Source organism: Triticum aestivum, chromosome 3B (genome assembly GCF_018294505.1).
Source record: "Triticum aestivum cultivar Chinese Spring chromosome 3B, IWGSC CS RefSeq v2.1, whole genome shotgun sequence".
In the NCBI taxonomy this organism is placed as follows: Eukaryota; Viridiplantae; Streptophyta; class Magnoliopsida; order Poales; family Poaceae; genus Triticum; species Triticum aestivum.
Genome location: NC_057801.1, coordinates 81,538,684 through 81,557,291, shown reverse-complemented (window position 1 = coordinate 81,557,291; position 18,608 = coordinate 81,538,684). Strand labels below are relative to the sequence as shown.

Below are 18,608 nucleotides of genomic sequence, written 5' to 3'. Positions count from 1 at the left end.
AGGAAGTAGTTAATCATATGAAATTGTTCCATGTTTGAACCTAGTGGCATTACAATGTTAAGAACACCCGTTATTACTTTTTTTTAAACACTCGTTATTACCATGCTACCCACTAGCTAGTCCAAAAGTTCAAACCATCTTTTCATACAAATCTTTCAGAAAAGAAATGTTCCTTTACCAAAAAAATCAATTCAGATTTCTTATTTTTTATACTTATTCTGAATTAAATATTTTGATATAAAGTTCCCACAAGTTGGAATTCAACTCTACTTCAGAATAAGTCCAAAAAATAGTCAACATATGCATCCTCCACTTCGAGAACCCGACACTCTACGTTCATCAAATCATTCCAGAACGTTTTTAATGACAAGGCATGCGTAGAGGTGGGGGACTGTTAGGAGCGCCAACTATTAAATGTTACCCATTAGCTTGTCATGGTTGTTATGTCAGAAACAAATAATGTATTGTTGCAATGTTGCTTGGAATCTTGGTCAATGATGCTTGGGTTACTCAAGTCGAAGGATAATGATTGTGTAGTTTACACGGGAAGATAATGTACTCTACTTAAATGTTCTTATGGGACCAATTGATCCACAGCTATTTCTTTTTCTTTCAGACAAACTCAAATGAGTTGATTCAGTTTGATCCTCCTGAGCTCTTTCTCCCCTTGGTTCCAAACAAGAGTGTGTTGTCCTCAGTGAACATAGTCAACCGTACAGATCACTTCATCGGTTTCAGTATATGCACCAAGAAAAGCAATTCAGCAAAGTATTTCACAAATCCGTCAGAAGGAATTCTGCCACCACGGTCCACACAATTACTTATGGTAACAAGCATAACAGAGGAAAAGGAACTGACAGACATGCATTGCAAAGACAAATATATGGTCTGGAACGGCATTGTGAGTGAAGATGTCAATGATGTCATTGATAGCATGTCTGAGATAAAGATTACCGAGTTGCCCATTGTTCTTACAGAGGTGAGTTACTCTGTTTTATGTTTTTGTTTACCCTTGTATTTTTCCTCTTGACCCCTAGAAAGATCTAAATACCCATTAATTAATTACCCCCAAACTCATTTGCATACTGAACCTTTGGAGCTCCCGAACCTGTTACGTTAGGCAAATTTTAAGCTAGTGAGCTCCTTGTACCCTCTTCAGTTCAGAACACTTTTTGACTTGCTTATTTAGATTATTCTTCTCTTCTTAAATACGAATTAAGACAAACAACAAACACTGGTAAACATTCAAGAATAATAGGAGATGTATATACTTGAGAGCATACGAAAAGAACAGTGAATCAAACGAAGTGCCAATGAGTACAGAATTGGAACACTACAGCTTTTGATGCTTAGTGGTTACATTTATAGAAGTAGCATACGCTTAATCCATGTGTTTGTTCTGTTTTGCAGACAAGTTCACCGGCCTCATACGAGCTGATCCATTTTGATCCACCCGAACTTTTCTTCCCCATCTTACCAAACAAGAAGGTGCTGTCCTCAATTAAGATAGTCAACATTACAGATTACAATGTTGGTTTCAATACATATAGCAGGCCAACAAATGCGGCATGGTGTCACACAGAGCCAGCAAGAGGAATCCTGCCACCACAGTCCACACAAAAACTTATGGTAACAAGGGAACGAAAGGAAGAGGCATCAGAACATATGCAGGTCAATGACAAGTACTTTGTGTGGAACAGCATTGTGACCGAAGGTGTCAAAGACAGCGACCTTGGTGATTATATGGTTGAAAAAGAGAGCAAGGAGTTGCCTATTGTCCTTAGCAAGGCAAGTTCACTGGTTATGCAATTATTATTGATTTTTGTTTTGAAAAATCGTTCCCATTTAGTTTTTCACTCTCTGATACCCAAATAAAATGTCTAAAATATCCCAACAATCAACCCCAAGGACCCAAACAGAATCACGAGGTTGCAACTGTAGGATCCTCTTGCCCGTGTCACTCCCGCGGGCAGCTCGGGAGAAACCCCAGCCGCCACCGACACCCACCCCACCTCCCTCTTACTCCTCCCACTGCCGCCGGAGGGTGTCGCCGGGGACGGCTCTCCCTCCTCTTGTCCAGACGTGGCGCCGGAAACTCACGTGTGAACAAGGGCACGCATTGGCAGTGGTGGCGCCGTGTCGTGCGGAGTCTCGGACTGCTCGGTCAACCGGGAGATCCAACACCGCTCTGTCACGAGGAGCTCCAGCCCTAGATCTAGCTCCCTTTGGACAGCGGCTTGCTCCATTTATCGGCGGTCCCCACGCCCGTGATCGGGGCCTGGTGGCGCATGGCGGAGATGGTGGTCAGCGCGGCATGTTGGCTCATGCGACGTGGTGACTGTGGTGAGCTGCCGTGCGCAGTCTAGGGGCTCTCTATGCCCAGATCCAGCTTGCACGGCCATCAGTGACCATGGCTGCGTCTGGGGGTCGGTAGTGGCTGTTGTTGGTGGGGTAGGCGTGTGCTGGTAGGGTGGTGTGGCTGACGGCGAGGGAATGGGTGCGGGTGGCAACTGAGGCCGATCCAACTCTGTGCGCAAATGCTCAAGGTGAGCGGATGCGATAGCCGAAGTCTCTTGCTGGACCTAGCAGGGACGGTGGCCGTGGACTGGTGGGAGGGGGAAGGTTTGAGCTGCCGGACTCGGTGGCCGGCGTTTGCAGAGTCGGCCGGGCCGGGATGCTTCAGATGAAAGCCTAGTGCCAACCTCATCGGCAACGATGATAGCGACTCCCCCGGGCGTTTTTTCCCTTCATGAAGATGTCATTGGGGAGCTACCATTGCCCGCTATTTTCCGGTGCTCCAGGCGAGACCAGACGATGCTGACATCTTTAATGTCGTTTTCCCCCTTGGGGGCGTTGTTTTAGGAGCCAGGGATCCATGGTTGGTTGATTGATGTCTGGGTTGGAGCGTTGGCTTAGTTTGTTGGATTATAGGGCGGTGGCGGTGGAGGTGCTCTGTGGTGGCGACCAATGCCTTGGTCATCCTATGCTGATGGTTGACCTCTCTTTTTGGTGGCTCGTGGCGGCAGTGAGGTCTCGGTGTTCGATTTCCTTTGACGGCGTCTGAGGTTTGGTGGCCTCGCATAGTGCTCTGGTTCTCTCTAATTGTGATGGTGGCCATGGTGTGGCCCAGAGGAGGTGTAGGACTGTCTCGGCGGAATATTGCCCTTCGGCACGGCTCTTTCTGTCGCGACGTTCCTAGGCAGTGGGATGCCCTTCGACGATGGTTGCAACTTCCTAGCTCTTCAAGGTGCAGAGTGATTGCACAACAGGTGACTTCTTCTCTATGTCTTCTCGGTGGCGGATCTCCCTTTGACTGACCCAACAAAGCTAGCTCCCTCTCTTCTTGGTCCGCTCGTGGTGATGATTGCAAAGTTCTTTGTGTTGGCTGCTTGTTATAACTCGCTTCTGGTTGTCCTTCTGTTGCTCCTTGTTTCCGTGTCGGGTGTTGTTGTTCCTTGTTCCTTGTTGTGTGTGTCAGGTGTATCTGTTGTACCCATCATGCTGTATGCCACTCTTATTTATAATGAAAATAGTTCATGCTGGCGTCAGCCCGCCGTAGCACCGTCAGAAAAATTGTAGGATCCTCTTTTGGTAAGTGGTGACGATTCATTAGAGCCCAATGGGCTGTGTAGACTGCATCACTGCCTCGGCCTGAACCAACTGCCGCAGACCACTGAGCTTCAAAGTCTATTCTCAGCTCTGGTGCAGGCTCCGACGTGGCCTATGAGTCATGGCTACTCTAATGCCTTCCACGCTTCTTTGGGCTGTAGTCTATGGACAAGATGGCAGGAGCAGATGGAAAACGAGCGGCATGGCAATTGAATAGAGCACTGGATCGCCGGTGCCCTGCCCTCTGCCATATTCCTTCCCTGAACCGATCAACTTCAGGGGCTTCCTCCTTAAATCCAACCACACCGCCGGTCGCCGGGTTACCATTAAAAAAATTGATACTAGTCTTAGATCACTTTAGTTACTTCAGCATAAACGAACTGAGAAAGAAGTTTTCTCATTGCATATTTCTCCGTGTCCGATCAGTACATAGCTTCATAATTGTCTTTATTTTGCAGATAAGCTCATTAACCTCAAATGAGTTGATCCAATTTGATCCCGCTGAGCTCCACTTCCCCTTTTCGCCGCAGGAGATATTTCCGTTCACATTTGATATAATCAACATTACAGATTTCAATGTTGCTTTCACTGTATATAGCGTGGTAAAGAATGCAGCAAGACGTAAAGAATCATTTATGGAAGGAATTCTGCCACCAAGATCCACTAGAGAAAGCACGATGGTATGGCAATTGAAGGAAATGGGACCAGGAGGCAAGGAGTACGAGTTAGAAGACAAGATATTTTTTTGGAGCCGTCTTGTGACTGAAGGTGTCGAAGCTAGAGACATCATTGGTTATATGAGTGAGGAAGAGAGTAAAGAATTGCCCATTTTTTTTCACAAGGTGAGATTCTAAATTATGCAATGCATTGTTTTTTATTTGTATTACCCTTTCTATTACTACGTCTACAAAGGATACCTAAAGCTCATGATCCATTGCATACAAGTGATTGTAATCATATTTAGAGCTCATGCAATCCACAAAGAAAGAGGTTAATGCTACATAGCCACTTGCAGAAACCCCGTTGCCTCTATATGGATTATGGACTACTCATAACTCATTTTTTTTTGAGAAAGCGCAAAAATCTTGGGCGTCATTGCATTGAAAGGGTAGGAGAATAGGTTCATGCACAAAAGGGTAGAGTACAAAGTAGTAGGAAAAAAGAATGTGCTAATTAAACAACATCCACAGGGGTGGGAGAATAATTCTTAAGCCCCTTAAGCCGGCATCATCCCAATTCTGTGCTGCGTCCTTGATGCAATCCGCAGCAAAGGGAGATTCGGCATCACGTTGTTAAAGGTGCACATTGCGGTGCTTCCAAAGTTGCCAGGAAGTCAGAAGCACAACGATCAGCCACCAGTTGTGCAGCAGGGATCCCATTGCCAGCGACAGTAGGTGGCGTGAACCAGGAAAGCACCCACAACCAAAGCTCATGGGCAAAGAGGCAGTCCACAAGCAGGTACTGCATCATCTCCAACGTCTGATCACAGAACACCCAGGTGGGTTTGTGCTCGACGCCAAGGCGTTCGAGGCGATCCGCCATCCAGCAACGATCACGAGTGGCAAGCCAAACCCAGAAGGTTATTCACTCAGGGTAGGTGCGATTTAATTGGATACCTCCTTCCACCTATACATACATCTCTCATTTGGAATAAGATTTTCCAAGAGGTGAGGTTTAGAGCAAACTTGCAAGGGTGCTCTAGGGCAACCTAAATGGTAGCCTTCCTTGACCTAGAGTTAAGGGGTCCCAATTCCCAAAGTTGGACCCAACTTGACCTAGTGATTAGGGGTTCCAAAAGGAAGCCTAGTAAGATCATTACCTACTAATGTCACCCTTGATAGGACTAAACTGATCAGGTGTGGATGGTCGAACCTATTTAAAATCCTTGTATACAATCACCTTTTAGTATGACGGGCCCAACCGGTAGGGCTGCTGTACACACGCAGACATTGCATTTACGTACCCTGGTCAAGCACGTGCCCGTTACAGTTGTTTCTAACACAACAACACTACTATCTCACTACTCTATTATAACACGTCTCCAATTTGTCTGCAGATTTCATGATTATTTCACATTAAACATATAAAATTGCTATACTATGAAAGAACACTTCTCATGAAATATGATCATCTCTTTTATCTGACAGAAAACATTATACTTATAGAAAATCATTGTATATTTGCAAATATATATGAATGAAATAATACATATACATGTGACGGCTGCTTAGCTTAGAAGGTATTCGTGTTTCTTGCTGAATTATAAAAAAACATCACGAGACTATACTTCTCTACTAGACTTCTACCCAATAGTTCTTTGGTATATATACCACTTTTAGTGCAGAATAGACTATCCATCAACGAAATGGATGTCTCTGTTCAGATCATGCTACAAAATATGGTTATATGAATTAGTTTCTTAAAAGTATAGATTTGTGATAATTTTCAAACAAAAGGTATTTTGTGAAATTAACAAGTAATTGGTTGACGTGAGTACTAGCAGCAAGGAAAAGTGGCACTATACATATATCCTGTTAGAAAATATGCAACTTGTATTCCCATGAGGCCATAGGGCAGTATATATACGAGTACATGTGTAGGAAATATGCAGAAAACCCCTTATACAATGGGGTAAATACAAAATGCTACATGGCTATATATATAGTACTCTAACACCCCCCCTCTCAAACTCATGGTGGATAAACAACACTGAGTTTGGAGAGCTAGAAGCCATGTTGTGCTCTATTCTGGGCCTTGGTAAAGAAATCCGTCAATTATAACTCGAAAGGCACATACTGAAGAGCAATAACCTGGTCATGCACATCAGCGTGCACATAAAAAGCATCAACACCAATATGCTTGGTGAGTTCATGCTTCACGTGGTCCCGCGCAATTCTAATAGCACATGTATTGTCAAACAGTAGAACAGTAGGTTTAGTGACAGCAACACCAATGTCCTGGAGCAACCACCGTAACAACAAACGGGAAACTGCAGTCTGTTTCTTTGTCTTCCAAGCAATGAGAGAACCACCAAGAAAAACACAAGTAAGCAGAAAGTGAACGACCATCCGAGGGATTGTTAGGCCATATAGCATCTGAATAGGCCTGAAGCTATAATGAACTAGAGTGAGGAAAGAACACACGGTGAGAGATCGTGTCACGAAGATATCAGAGAACACCAAGGAGGTGACTGTAGTGAACCAAAGTGGGAGCAGAGACAAATTGACTCAGAATATGGATTGGATAAGAGATATCCGGACGAGTGATAGCCAGATAGACAAGACTCCCAACAAGATGACGATTACGCTCAGATCAGACAAGGGTCACCATCAGTATCACAGAGGTGAACATTGAGCTCCATGGGAGTCTCAATGGTGCGGTCATCAGTAAGTGCTGACGAGCAAGAAAATTCTGGATATACTTTTCCCGGGAAATAAAAAAGCCCTCAAAGGTAGAAGGGACCTCGATCCCAAGAAAGTAGCGAAGAGGGCATGGACAATAGCAGTCGAAGCAGTGATGAGACGGGGCGGGGTAGAGAGAGCAGCGATGGCTGGTAACGAGACGCCGACGACGTGAATAGAGGATCAAGCACGAGTTGCGCATGCTTAAAAGACCTGAGCTCTAATACCATGTTAGGAAATATGCAACTTGTATTTCCATTAGGCCATAGGCCAGTATATATACAAGTACAGGTGCATGAAATATGCAGAAAAACCCTTATACAATGAGGTAAATACAAAAGGCTGCATGGCTATATATAGTACTCTAACATATCCTACTTAAGTGGAAGAGTAACGCCCCTAACCAACCCCCAAAGTGGCATTTTACAGTTTTTACATCCTCGGTTAGTGCAAGAGCAAAAATATTCCCTTATTACTAGTGACTTACCACAGGATGGCCGAACCATCATTTACTCAAATAATCAGAGTACTCCATGTTTGTGTGATAATTGTGGTCGGGTCATGTAACAGTACATCTTTGCTAACTGTGAGCACCCCGCTTTGATCTGTGATAAAAATCAGTAAACATGAACTGATGATGATTTTCACGGACCAAATTAATGAGCCGATGTTTTCATTTTGGCAGGAAAGTAGTCCATGTGCCTCAAATGAGCTGATCCAATTTGACCCGCCTGAGCTCAACTTCCACGTCCTGCCAAACAAGGTGTGCGTGTTCTCAGTTAATGTAGTCAACAGTACAGATTACTACGTGGCTTTTAGTACAGGTTTGCCAAACAGCAAAGTGGCCTGGTATGTAAAACCGTCTGAAAGGATTATGCCACCAAAGACCACTCAAAGACTTGTTCTAAAAAGGACAGCAAAGGAAAAGGAACTAGGAGACATGCAGTGCCAAGACAAGTTGTTTTTGTGTAACAGGATTGTGAGCGAAGATGCTGAACCAAGTGACATCATTGGTGACATGGATGGGGATTTGACCACTTTTAGTAAGGAATTGCGCATTGTTCTTCACATGGTAAGTTCCCTTATTATGTGATGCATATATAAGTTTAAAGTTTTATTTACAATTGTTCCACACTGAACCGCCTAAAAGAAGATTTAAGACATTACATTCCAATAATTATTCTCAGCTCTTGAATCACCACGTCTCCTTGACAATGGAATTATCATGTGATGATGATCCTTTGGAACTCCATAGTCCATACCTTTAAAACTTACTGAGAACTCGTGGCCGAACATCTTTTTTTGGATCATATTCTTAGCGTTGCTACCTTGTCCTGCTACTCACTCTCATTTCAACTTGTTGTTTCTTCCCAATCCTAAAGAATAAGACTTATTGCAATAGTTCAAATTAACATATTTTTTGTTTTTTAAATTGAGCATCATCAGCTAGCTCTGAGCCCATCAGTCAGCTAGTCTGAAATGGCATGGCAATCTCATTTCACTGATGTGGTGCCAACCGTATGGCTGGCTAACGGGCCAATCGTACCATAACACGTTGCAAAGTTTCGAAGTGTATTTGTAGAGACATTACATGGTAGAAAGTTGATCAGTGGTGGTCAGTTTACTTCATCGACACTGGTGTTTCTCTGGTACCAATTAATCCACAGCAGCATTATTTTCCCTTTTTCTCGCAGACAAACTTATGCACCTCAGACGAGTTAATCCAGTTTGATCCTCCCCAACTACGCTACCCCTTCTTTCCAAACAAGAAGGCACCCATGGTGTGCTTACTTAAAATAGTCAATGTTACAGATTATTGTGTGGGTTTCCATATATTGGCCCACCATGGCAATTCGGCGAGCTACACTGCAAATACACCGGTAGGAATCCTACCACCACGGTCCACACAGGAAATAAGAGTAAAAAGGATATCAAAGGAAAGAGAGTCGGGAGACATGCTGTGCAAAGACATGGTTAGTGCGTGGAATGGAATTGTGACTGAAAGTATCAAAGTTAGCGACATCAATCATTTCAACGATCTTGCAGAGAGCAAGGAGTTGCCCATTGTTTTTACAAAGGTGAGTGCACTAATTACATAATAAATACTCCCTCCGTTCCTAAATGTAAGTCTTTGTAGAGATTCCACTATAAACCGCATACGGATGTATATAGATGCATTCTAAGTTTAGATTCATTCATTTTGCTCCGTATGTAGTCCACCTAGTGGAATCTCTACAAAGACTATATTTAGGAATAGAGGGAGTAAGTTATAAATTTCCATTTACCCTTGTTTTTCCCTTCCTCAGCAATTTATCCAGTCTGTAACAACTATGTTTGTTGATAATGGACTTGCTAATGAATATACACCAGGAAGACTATAGTTTCTTTTGTAGAAAGAACATCTTCATCGTAAATCTAGTTACAGATACAACTATTATGCCCAATGAATGATACAATTAACCATGGACTTTCTATTTTTACAGCCTGGAGAAAGCAGTTCGATGTAGGCTCGACTTGGTCGAATTTTAAGATGTAAAGGCTTGAGAAGGGTAGCTTGTTTCTTAATGCTACTTCTCTACTTGTCTAACAACACTATTTCTCTGCGATACTAGATTTTATAAGCACACTAAAGTGTAATGCCCAGGCGGATCTCGATCTAGAATTGGGGTGAGGAAGGAGAAAGCAGAGTAGGTGAGAGGCGTGGAGAAGGGGAAAGAAAGACTCGATCAATCACTCGCTGCTTCTTTCGTCCTGAGAGTCGTATATATGTAGCTGCCCCACTGGGCCACCCTTACAAGGTCACAGCCCAATCACAACCCACACACGCACTCGAACCAGCCCAACCGTGGGTTGCAGGTTCAGATAACTTAACTGCACTTGTTAGTCCGCTGCAGGTGCAGTAGCAGCATCTGCAGGCGTGACATTGCCTCCCTCTTGCGATGCAGACTCTTCCCAGATGCTTCCTGATGGGTACCGATGACGAAGGACGTCGTAGTCTTCCCAGTTTGTAGCCGATGATGGCATGTTTGCCCACTGAACTTGCAGCTGCACCACTGGAGCATCTCCTTTCTTCATCATACGCCGCTGTAGGATTGCCACTGGTTCGGTTTGCTCTCCGGCGAGGTCCGGTACTCGTGGCAGTTCAGAGAACACCGGAGTATAGTCAGGAGTAAACGGCTTCAATTGAGAGACATGGAATACCAGGTGGATGCTGCTGTTTGGGGGAAGTTGCAGTCGATATGCCAGCGTGCCGATGCGTTCTGTCACCAAGAATGGACCGAAGAACTTGTAGGCGAGTTTCTTGCATGGGCGATTGGCGATAGAGGATTGTGCATACGGCTGCAGCTTGAGAAGGACCTGTTCGCCAACGTCGAAAGCTCGTTCCGCTCGGTGTCGATCTGCTTGTTTCTTGAAGCGAGCTTGGGCGCGGGCCAGCTATGCACGCAGCAGGTTAGTGTGGGCAGCCTAGTCCGGATCGCCGGACGTCGCGTCGCCAGGGAGCGCGGTGCTCAGGTGAGGTAATCCCCCCAGATTGGGCTCTCTGCCCTACAACGCCTTGAAGGGAGAGCAATTCAGGGAGGCATGATGCGCTGAATTGTACCAGAACTCCGCCGCCGGTAGCCACTTGCGCCATTGCCGTGGCGTGTCGTGGACTGCACACCGCAGGTACATCTCCAAGCACTGATTGCCGCACTCGGTTTGGCCATCCGTCTGGGGGTGGTACGCGGTGGAGTAGAGTAGCTTGGTTCCCGCGGCGACGAGCAATTCGCGCCACATCGCGCTCGTGAAGATCTTGTCGCGGTCGGAGACGATCGAATGGGGAACGCCATGGAGCTTGATGATGTGCTCCCAGAAGGCGCGCGCGACCTGAACGGCGGTGAAGGGATGACGAAGCGACATGAAGTGCGCGTACTTGGTCAGCCGATCGACTACGGCCATGATTGCGTTGGCGCCTTCAGACTTCGGCAGCCCCTCCACAAAATCCATGGTCAGCTCCTCCACAAGTAAAGCTGACTCATCCAGCTCTGGATAAGATTTGCTCTCATTGTCTTCACTCGAAGACATAGGATTTGGTTGAGCATCACATCAGTCACTCTGACTTTGTTCACTTGGACCCCACTTAATAGTACGGTGGTTCCTATGACTCAACAAAGAAGAAAAGGAAACTACGGAACAACTATGTCTTCGTACTCCATAATCTTCACTCGATGTCTTCTCATGTCATAGCCTTCAATGTGAATGTCTTCACAGACCACCATTGTCTTCAATGTCTTCACACATTTTTAGGGGTCATCTCTGGTAGGTAAACCGAATCAATATGGGACTACTACCTGTGTTATCCTGCAATTCTCACAAACACATTAGTCCCTCAACCAAGTTTGTCGTCAATACTCCAAAACCAACTAGGGGTGGCACTAGATGCACTTACAATCTCCCCCTTTTTGGTGATTGATGACAAACTGGTTGAAGTTTTCAACAGGGATAAAAGTATGTGAAAGTTTAATGTTGTGAGTATTGTCTTCATACATAAGGCGAGGCTCCCCCCTAAAGATGTGCATATAAATGATTTGTGTTTGAATGCAAATGCACATAGCAGGTTTTGCTTTGTGGAGGCCATCATCAAAGTGTGAAGACAATGCATTATGAATATAAGAAGTAACAAAGATAATGATATGCATAATGACAAATGGACGTCTGCAGAATGACTTCATGCGGGATTTATCATCGCATCACAGAATAACAAATAAAGTAGTAGTTGACCATCAAATTTACAACTCAAAGAACAAAATGTATCAAAAAAACGAGAGTTGTAAGACTTGGCAAAATAATGCAACCACTCATAAGGACCCGCTTGAAGACTATCAACTCATATGCTTCTCCCCCTTTTGTCAGTAATTACCAAAAAGGTTTGAAGACATAGAGTGTCTACTCATTCCCAGAAGGAGCAGGGTCGATGTTGGAGTTTGGTGGTGCAGACGGGCCTGGTGCAGTGTTGATACGCGCTGAAGTGGTTGTTGGTGATGTAGCATCATCTTCATCATCGATGACTCTGGCATTGACAGTTGCTGCCGAAGAGGAGTACTCAGAGTCTTCGAGTGAAGGAGTCCGACGTAAGACAACATTCCTGGGAGGAGTGGAATCAAACTTGAATCTCTCTGTGAAGCCATCTTGCTGAAGATCATCTTCAGAACTGAGGAGTGTCAGACTCTTCCACGAATGCCGACAGGTTTCATGAGTGACAAATGCATTCTTGGTGGGAGATTGCGAATGCGATTAACATCCATCAAGAGACTCTGCATCTGACGCTTCAGCCAGTAATGATGCTTATCATGTTTCTAATGCAAGGCCACAAGAAGCTCTCAGTCATTGAGCACACGAGATCTCTTCCGAGGCCTTGGAGCAATAGTGCTTTCAGTGGCTTCAGTATGGGCACGACGAGGTGCACGAGTATTTCCAGCCAAAGGATAAACACGAGTGGTAGCATGAACTCCTTCAACATGTTGAGAGAAACTTTGACGATCGACATTGTGAAAATAAATTGCCTCCTTGGCAGGTTTTGGGTATATGGCTTCAATAGACATTATCAACCTCTGGCAAGAATATGAGATGGTTGCGCGCAGAGGGCTGATAGTTAACAACAAAGTGAAGCTTGATCAGACGCATTACCCATGGAGTATAGAACTTCAGACCAAATATATGTGAGCCAGATGCAGCAAGTTGGCGAATGAAGAAATCCTGAGCATTGAAGCTGATGCCATTGAGAATATAGATGACCAATGTCTTCATTGAGCCTTCAAGCTTTGCTGAAGAAGAATGTCCTTTGATGGGCCATAGAGTTCGCCTGATAATGTGATAGATGGTGCGGGGCAGATACTCTAGGTCTTCAACAAAGAATTCCTTAGGATATTCAGCATCTTGTGGCAGAGGCTTCATCATACTCAGCATTTGGCTCATGTTGGGCTCAGGCTTCTGGAATATGCTTTCCAAGGCATTGCGGTGAAGCTGACAACCAGGTTCATATAGTTCACCTAGAGTGGGCAGGCCAGTAAGCTCAATGAGATCAAGAGCTTTGGCTTCATGGTGCACATTGCCTGTCATCCACTCAAGGACCCAAGTTTTGATGTCCTTGTTGTAGCCGCGGATGTGAAGTGTAGCATAGAATTGTAACAGAAGCTCTTCATTCCAATTTTCCTTGTCGGTTGCTAGTCTTGAGCTTGCATTGGTTTTCCTTGAAGAGGAAAGGGTGATGCAGCAATAGTAGCGTAAGTATTTCCCTCATTTTTTGAGAACCAAGGTATCAATCTAGTAGGAGGCTCCTCAAAAGTCCCACGCACCTACACAAACAAACAAAGAACTCGCAACCAACGCAATAAAGGGGTTGTCAATCCCTTCACGGCCACTTGCGAAAGTGAGATCTGATAGATATAATACGATAAGATAAATATATTTTTGGTATTTTATGATATAGATTGGAAAAGTAAAAATGCAAATAAAAGTAGATTGAAAGCTTATATGATAAGAGATAGACCCGGGGGCCATAGGCTTCACTAGTGGCTTCTCTCAAGATAGCATAAGTATTACGGTGGGTGAACAAATTACTGTCGAGCAATTGATAGAAAAGCGAATAATTATGAGATTATCTAGGCATGATCATGTATATAGGCATCATGTCCGTGACAAGTAGACCGACTCCTGCCTGCATTTACTACTATTACTCGACACATCGACCGCTATCCAGCATGCATCTAGAGTATTAAGTTCATAAAGAACAGAGTAATGCATTAAGAAAGATGACATGATGTAGAGGGATAAACTCATGCAATATGATATAAACCCCATCTTTTTATCCTCGATGGCAACAATACAATATGTGCCTTGCTGCCCCTGCTGTCACTGGGAAAGGACACCGCAAGATTGAACCCAAAGCTAAGCACTTCTCCCATTGCAAGAAAGATCAATCTTGTAGGCCAAACCAAACTGATAATTTGGACAGACTTGCAAAGATAACTTAATCACACATAAAAGAATTCAGAGGAGATTCAAATATTTCTCATAGATAAACTTGATCATAAACCCACAATTCATCGGATCTCGACAAACACACCGCAAAAAGAGTTACATCGAATAGATCTCCAAGAAGATCAAGGAGAACATGGTATTGAGATCCAAAAAGAGAGAAGAAGCCATCTAGCTAATAACTATGGACCCGAAGGTCTATGGTAAACTACTCACAACTCATCGGAGGGGTTATGGTGTTGATGTCGAAGCCCTCCATGGTCGATTCCCCCTCTGATGGAGCGTTGGCGAAGGCTCCAACATGGGATCTCGTGGATACAGAAGGTTACGGTGGTAGAAATAGTTTTTCGTGGTCGCCTTTGATGTTCTCGGGGTATGTGGGTATATATATAGGAGGAAGAAGTAGGTCGGTGGCCGCCCGAGGGGCCCACGAGATAGGGGGCGCCCCCTGTAGGGGTGGGCGCGCCATCCACCCTCATGGCCGCCTCGATTGCTTCTTGACTTGCACTCCAAGTCCTCTGGATCACGTTTGTTCCAAAAATCACGCTCCCGAAGGTTTCATTCCGTTTGGACTCCGTTTGATATTCCTTTTCTTCGAAACACTGAAATAGGCAAAAAAAACAGCAATACGGGCTGGGCCTCCGGTTAGTAGGTTAGTCCCAAAAATAATATAAATGTGTAAAGTAAAGCCCATAAACATCCAAAACGGGTAATATAATAGCATGGAACCATAAAAAATTATAGATACGTTGGAGACGTATCAAGCATCCCCAAGCTTAATTCCTGCTCGTCCTCAAGTAGGTAAATGATAAAAATAGAATTTTTGATGTGGAATGCTACCTAGCATAATTCTCAATGTAATTTTCTTTATTGTGGCATGAATTTTCAGATCCAAATGATTCAAAAGAAAAGTTCATATTGACATAAGAAATAGTAATACTTCAAGCATACTAAATCAAGCAATCATGTCTTCTCAAAATAACATGGCCAATGAAAGTTATCCCTACAAAATCATATGGTCTGGCTGTTGCTCTAGCTTCATCACACAAAGTATTTAATCATGCACAACCCCGATGACAAGCCAAGCAATTGTTTCATACTTTAGTAATCTTAAACTTTTTCAACTTGCACGCAATACATGAGCGTGAGCCATGGACATAGCACTATATGTGGAATAGAATGGTGGTTGTGGAGAAGACAAAAAGGAGAAGATAGTCTCACATCAACTAGGCATATCAACGGGCTATGGAGATGCCCATTAATAGATATCAGTGTGAGCGAGTAGGGATTGCCATGCAACGGATGCACTAGAACTATAAATGTATGAAAGCTCAATAAAAGAAACTAAGTGGGTGTGCATCCTCGCTTGCTCACGAAGACCTAGGGCACTTTGAGGAAGCCCATCATTGGAATATACAAGCCAAGTTCTATAATGAAAATTCCCACTAGTATATGAAAGTGACAACATAGGAGACTCTCTATCATGAAGATCATGGTGCTACTTTGAAGCACAAGTGTGGTAAAGAGGATAGTAGCACAAGTGTGGTAAACGGAAGTAGAAAGCTTCCTAGTAGATTTATTTTGAGCATTGAAAATTTTATGCCAAGCATCTTTTAAATTTCCTCCCTCCCTTTGCTTAAAATTAAGAATTTCATGTTCGGGAGTAATAACAAGGATAGGAGGACTAGCCATTACAACAAGGTAAACGATCTAACACACGAGCAAACAAAAAGAGGCAAACGAAAGAGAGAGGAGATTGGGAAAGAAAGGGCGAATAAAACGGCAAGGGTGAAGTGGGGGAGAGGAAAACGAGAGGCAAATGGCAAATAATGTAAATGCGAGGGATATGAGTTTATGATGGGTACTTGGTATGTCTTGACTTGAGCGAAGACCTCCCCGACAACGGCGCCAGAAATCCTTCTTGCTACGTCTTGAGCTTGCATTGGTTTTCCTTGAAGAGGAAAGGGTGATGCAGCAATAGTAGCGTAAGTATTTCCCTCAGTTTTTGAGAACCAAGGTATCAATCCAGTAGGAGGCTCCTCAAAAGTCCCACGCACCTACACAAACAAACAAGAACTCACAACCAACACAATAAAGGGGTTGTCAATCCCTTCACGACCACTTGCGAAAGTGAGATCTGATAGGGATAATATGATAAGATAAATATATTTTTGGTATTTTATAATATAGATTGGAAAAGTAAAGATGCAAATAAAAGTAGATTGAAAGCTTATATGATAAAAGATAGACCCGGGGGCCATAGGTTTCACTAGTGGCTTCTCTCAAGATAGCATAAGTATTACGGTGGGTGAACAAATTACTGTCGAGCAATTGATAGAAAAGCGAATAATTATGAGATTATCTAGGCATGATCATGTATATAGGCATCACGTCTGTGACAAGTAGACCGACTCCTGCTTGCATCTAGTACTATTACTCCACACATCGACCGCTATCCTGCATGCATCTAGAGTATTAAGTTCATAAAGAACAGAGTAACGCGTTAAGAAAGATGACATGATGTAGAGGGATAAACTCATGCAATATGATATAAACCCCATCTTTTTATCCTCGATGGCAACAATGCAATACGTGCCTTGATGCCCTTGCTGTCACTAGGAAAGGACACCGCAAGATTGAACCCAAAGCTAAGAACTTCTCCCATTGCAAGAAAGATCAATCTAGTAGGCCAAACCAAACTGATAATTTGAAGAGACTTGCAAAGATAACTTAATCACACATAAAAGAATTCAGAGGAGATTCAAATATTTCTCATAGATAAACTTGATCATAAACCCACAATTCATCGGATCTCGACAAACACACCGCACAAAGAGTTACATCGAATAGATCTCCAAGAAGATCAAGGAGAACATGGTATTGAGATCCAAAGAGAGAGAAGAAGCCATCTAGCTAATAACTATGGACCCGAAGGTCTGTGGTAAACTACTCACAACTCATCGGAGAGGCTATGGTGTTGATGTAGAAGCCCTCCATGGTTGATTCCCCCTCCGGCAGAGCGCCGACAAAGGCTCCAAGATGGATCTCGTGGATACAGAAGGTTACGGTAGTGGAAATAGTTTTTCGTGGTCGCCCCTGATGTTCTCGGGGTACGTGGGTATATATAGGAGGAAGAAGTAGGTCGGTGGATGCCCGAGGGGCCCACAAGATAGGGGGCGCGCCCTCCACCCTCGTGGCCTCCTCGATTGCTTATTGACTTGCACTCCAAGTCCTCTGGATCACGTTTGTTCCAAAAAGATTGCTCCCGAAGGTTTCATTCCGTTTGGACTTCGTTTGATATTCCTTTTCTTCGAAACACTGAAATAGGCAAAAAATAGCAATACGAGCTGGGCCTCCGGTTAGTAGGTTAGTCCCAAAAATGATATAAAAGTGTAAAGTAAAGCCCATAAACATCCAAAACGGGTAATATAATAGCATGGAACAATCAAAAATTATAGATACGTTGGAGACATATCAAGCATCCCCAAGCTTAATTCCTGCTCGTCCTCGAGTAGGTAGATGATAAAAATATAATTTTTGATGTGGAATGCTACCTAGCATAATTCTCAATGTAATTTTCTTTATTGTGGCATGATTGTTCAGATCCAAATGATTCAAGATAAAAGCTTATAAAACATAAAAAATAGTAATACTCGAAGCATACTAACAAATAATCATGTCCTATCAAAATAGCATGGCCAAAGAAAGCTTATCCCTACAAAATCATATAGTTAGGCCATGCTTCATTTTCATTACACAAAATACTCTCATCATGCACAACCCCGATGACGAGTCGAGCAATTGGTTCATACTTTTTAACGCGCTTCAGCTTTTTCAACTCTTACGCAATACATGAGCGCAAGCCATGGACATAGCACTATGGTGGTATAAGGTGGTGGTTGTGAGGACAAAAAGGGAGAAGATAGTCTCGCATCAACTAGGCATATCAACGAGCTATGGAGATGCCCATCAATAGATATCAATGTGAGTGAGTAGGGATTGCCATGCAACGGATGCACTAGAGCTATAAATGTATGAAAGCTCAACAAAAGAAACCAAGTGGGTGTGCATCCAACTTGCTTGCTCACGAAGACCTAGGGCATTTTGAGGAAGCCCATCATTGGAATATACAAGCCAAGTTCTATAATGAAAAATTCCCACTAGTATATGAAAGTGACAACACAAGAGACTCTCTATCATGAAGATCATGGTGCTATTTTGAAGCACAAGTGTGGAAAAGAGATAGTAGCATTGTCCCTTCTCTCTTTTTCTCTCATTTTTTATTTGGCCTTTCTCTTTTCTTATTTGGCATTTCTTTTTTTAATATTTGGTGGGCTCTTTGGCCTCCTTTTTTTTAAAGTCCGAAGTCTCATCCCGACTTGTGGGGGAATCATAGTCTTCATCATCCTTTTCTCACTTGGGACAGTGCTCTAATAATGAAGATCGTCGCACTTTTATTAATTTACAACTCGAGAATTACAACTCAACACTTAGAACAAAATATGATTCTATATGAATGCCTCCGGTGGTATACTGGAATATGCAATGAATCAAGAGTGACATGTATGAAAATTATGTGGG

The 18,608-nt window shown here is 43.6% G+C and overlaps 1 protein-coding gene across 16 annotated transcripts in view; it reads left to right on the top strand.

Annotated features, from left to right (window-relative positions):
• The window catches only part of LOC123068751 (uncharacterized), a 51,897-nt gene extending 42,203 nt beyond the window's left edge, over positions 1-9,694 (top strand). For 13 of the 16 annotated variants that reach the window (XM_044491390.1, XM_044491389.1, XM_044491386.1 and 10 more), the window contains 6 exons: positions 617-979; positions 1,411-1,788; positions 4,068-4,451; positions 7,696-8,082; positions 8,681-9,088; positions 9,494-9,694. In XM_044491390.1, coding sequence (XP_044347325.1) covers positions 617-979; positions 1,411-1,788; positions 4,068-4,451; positions 7,696-8,082; positions 8,681-9,088; positions 9,494-9,517 — 1,944 coding nt within the window. In that variant the 3' untranslated portion in view covers positions 9,518-9,694. Of the gene's footprint in view, positions 1-616; positions 980-1,410; positions 1,789-4,067; positions 4,452-7,695; positions 8,083-8,680; positions 9,106-9,493 lie in introns of those variants that run through there. The other 3 variants (XR_006431974.1, XM_044491388.1, XM_044491394.1) reach the window with 3 other exon arrangements.
• Positions 9,695-18,608: the final 8,914 nt, after the last annotated feature.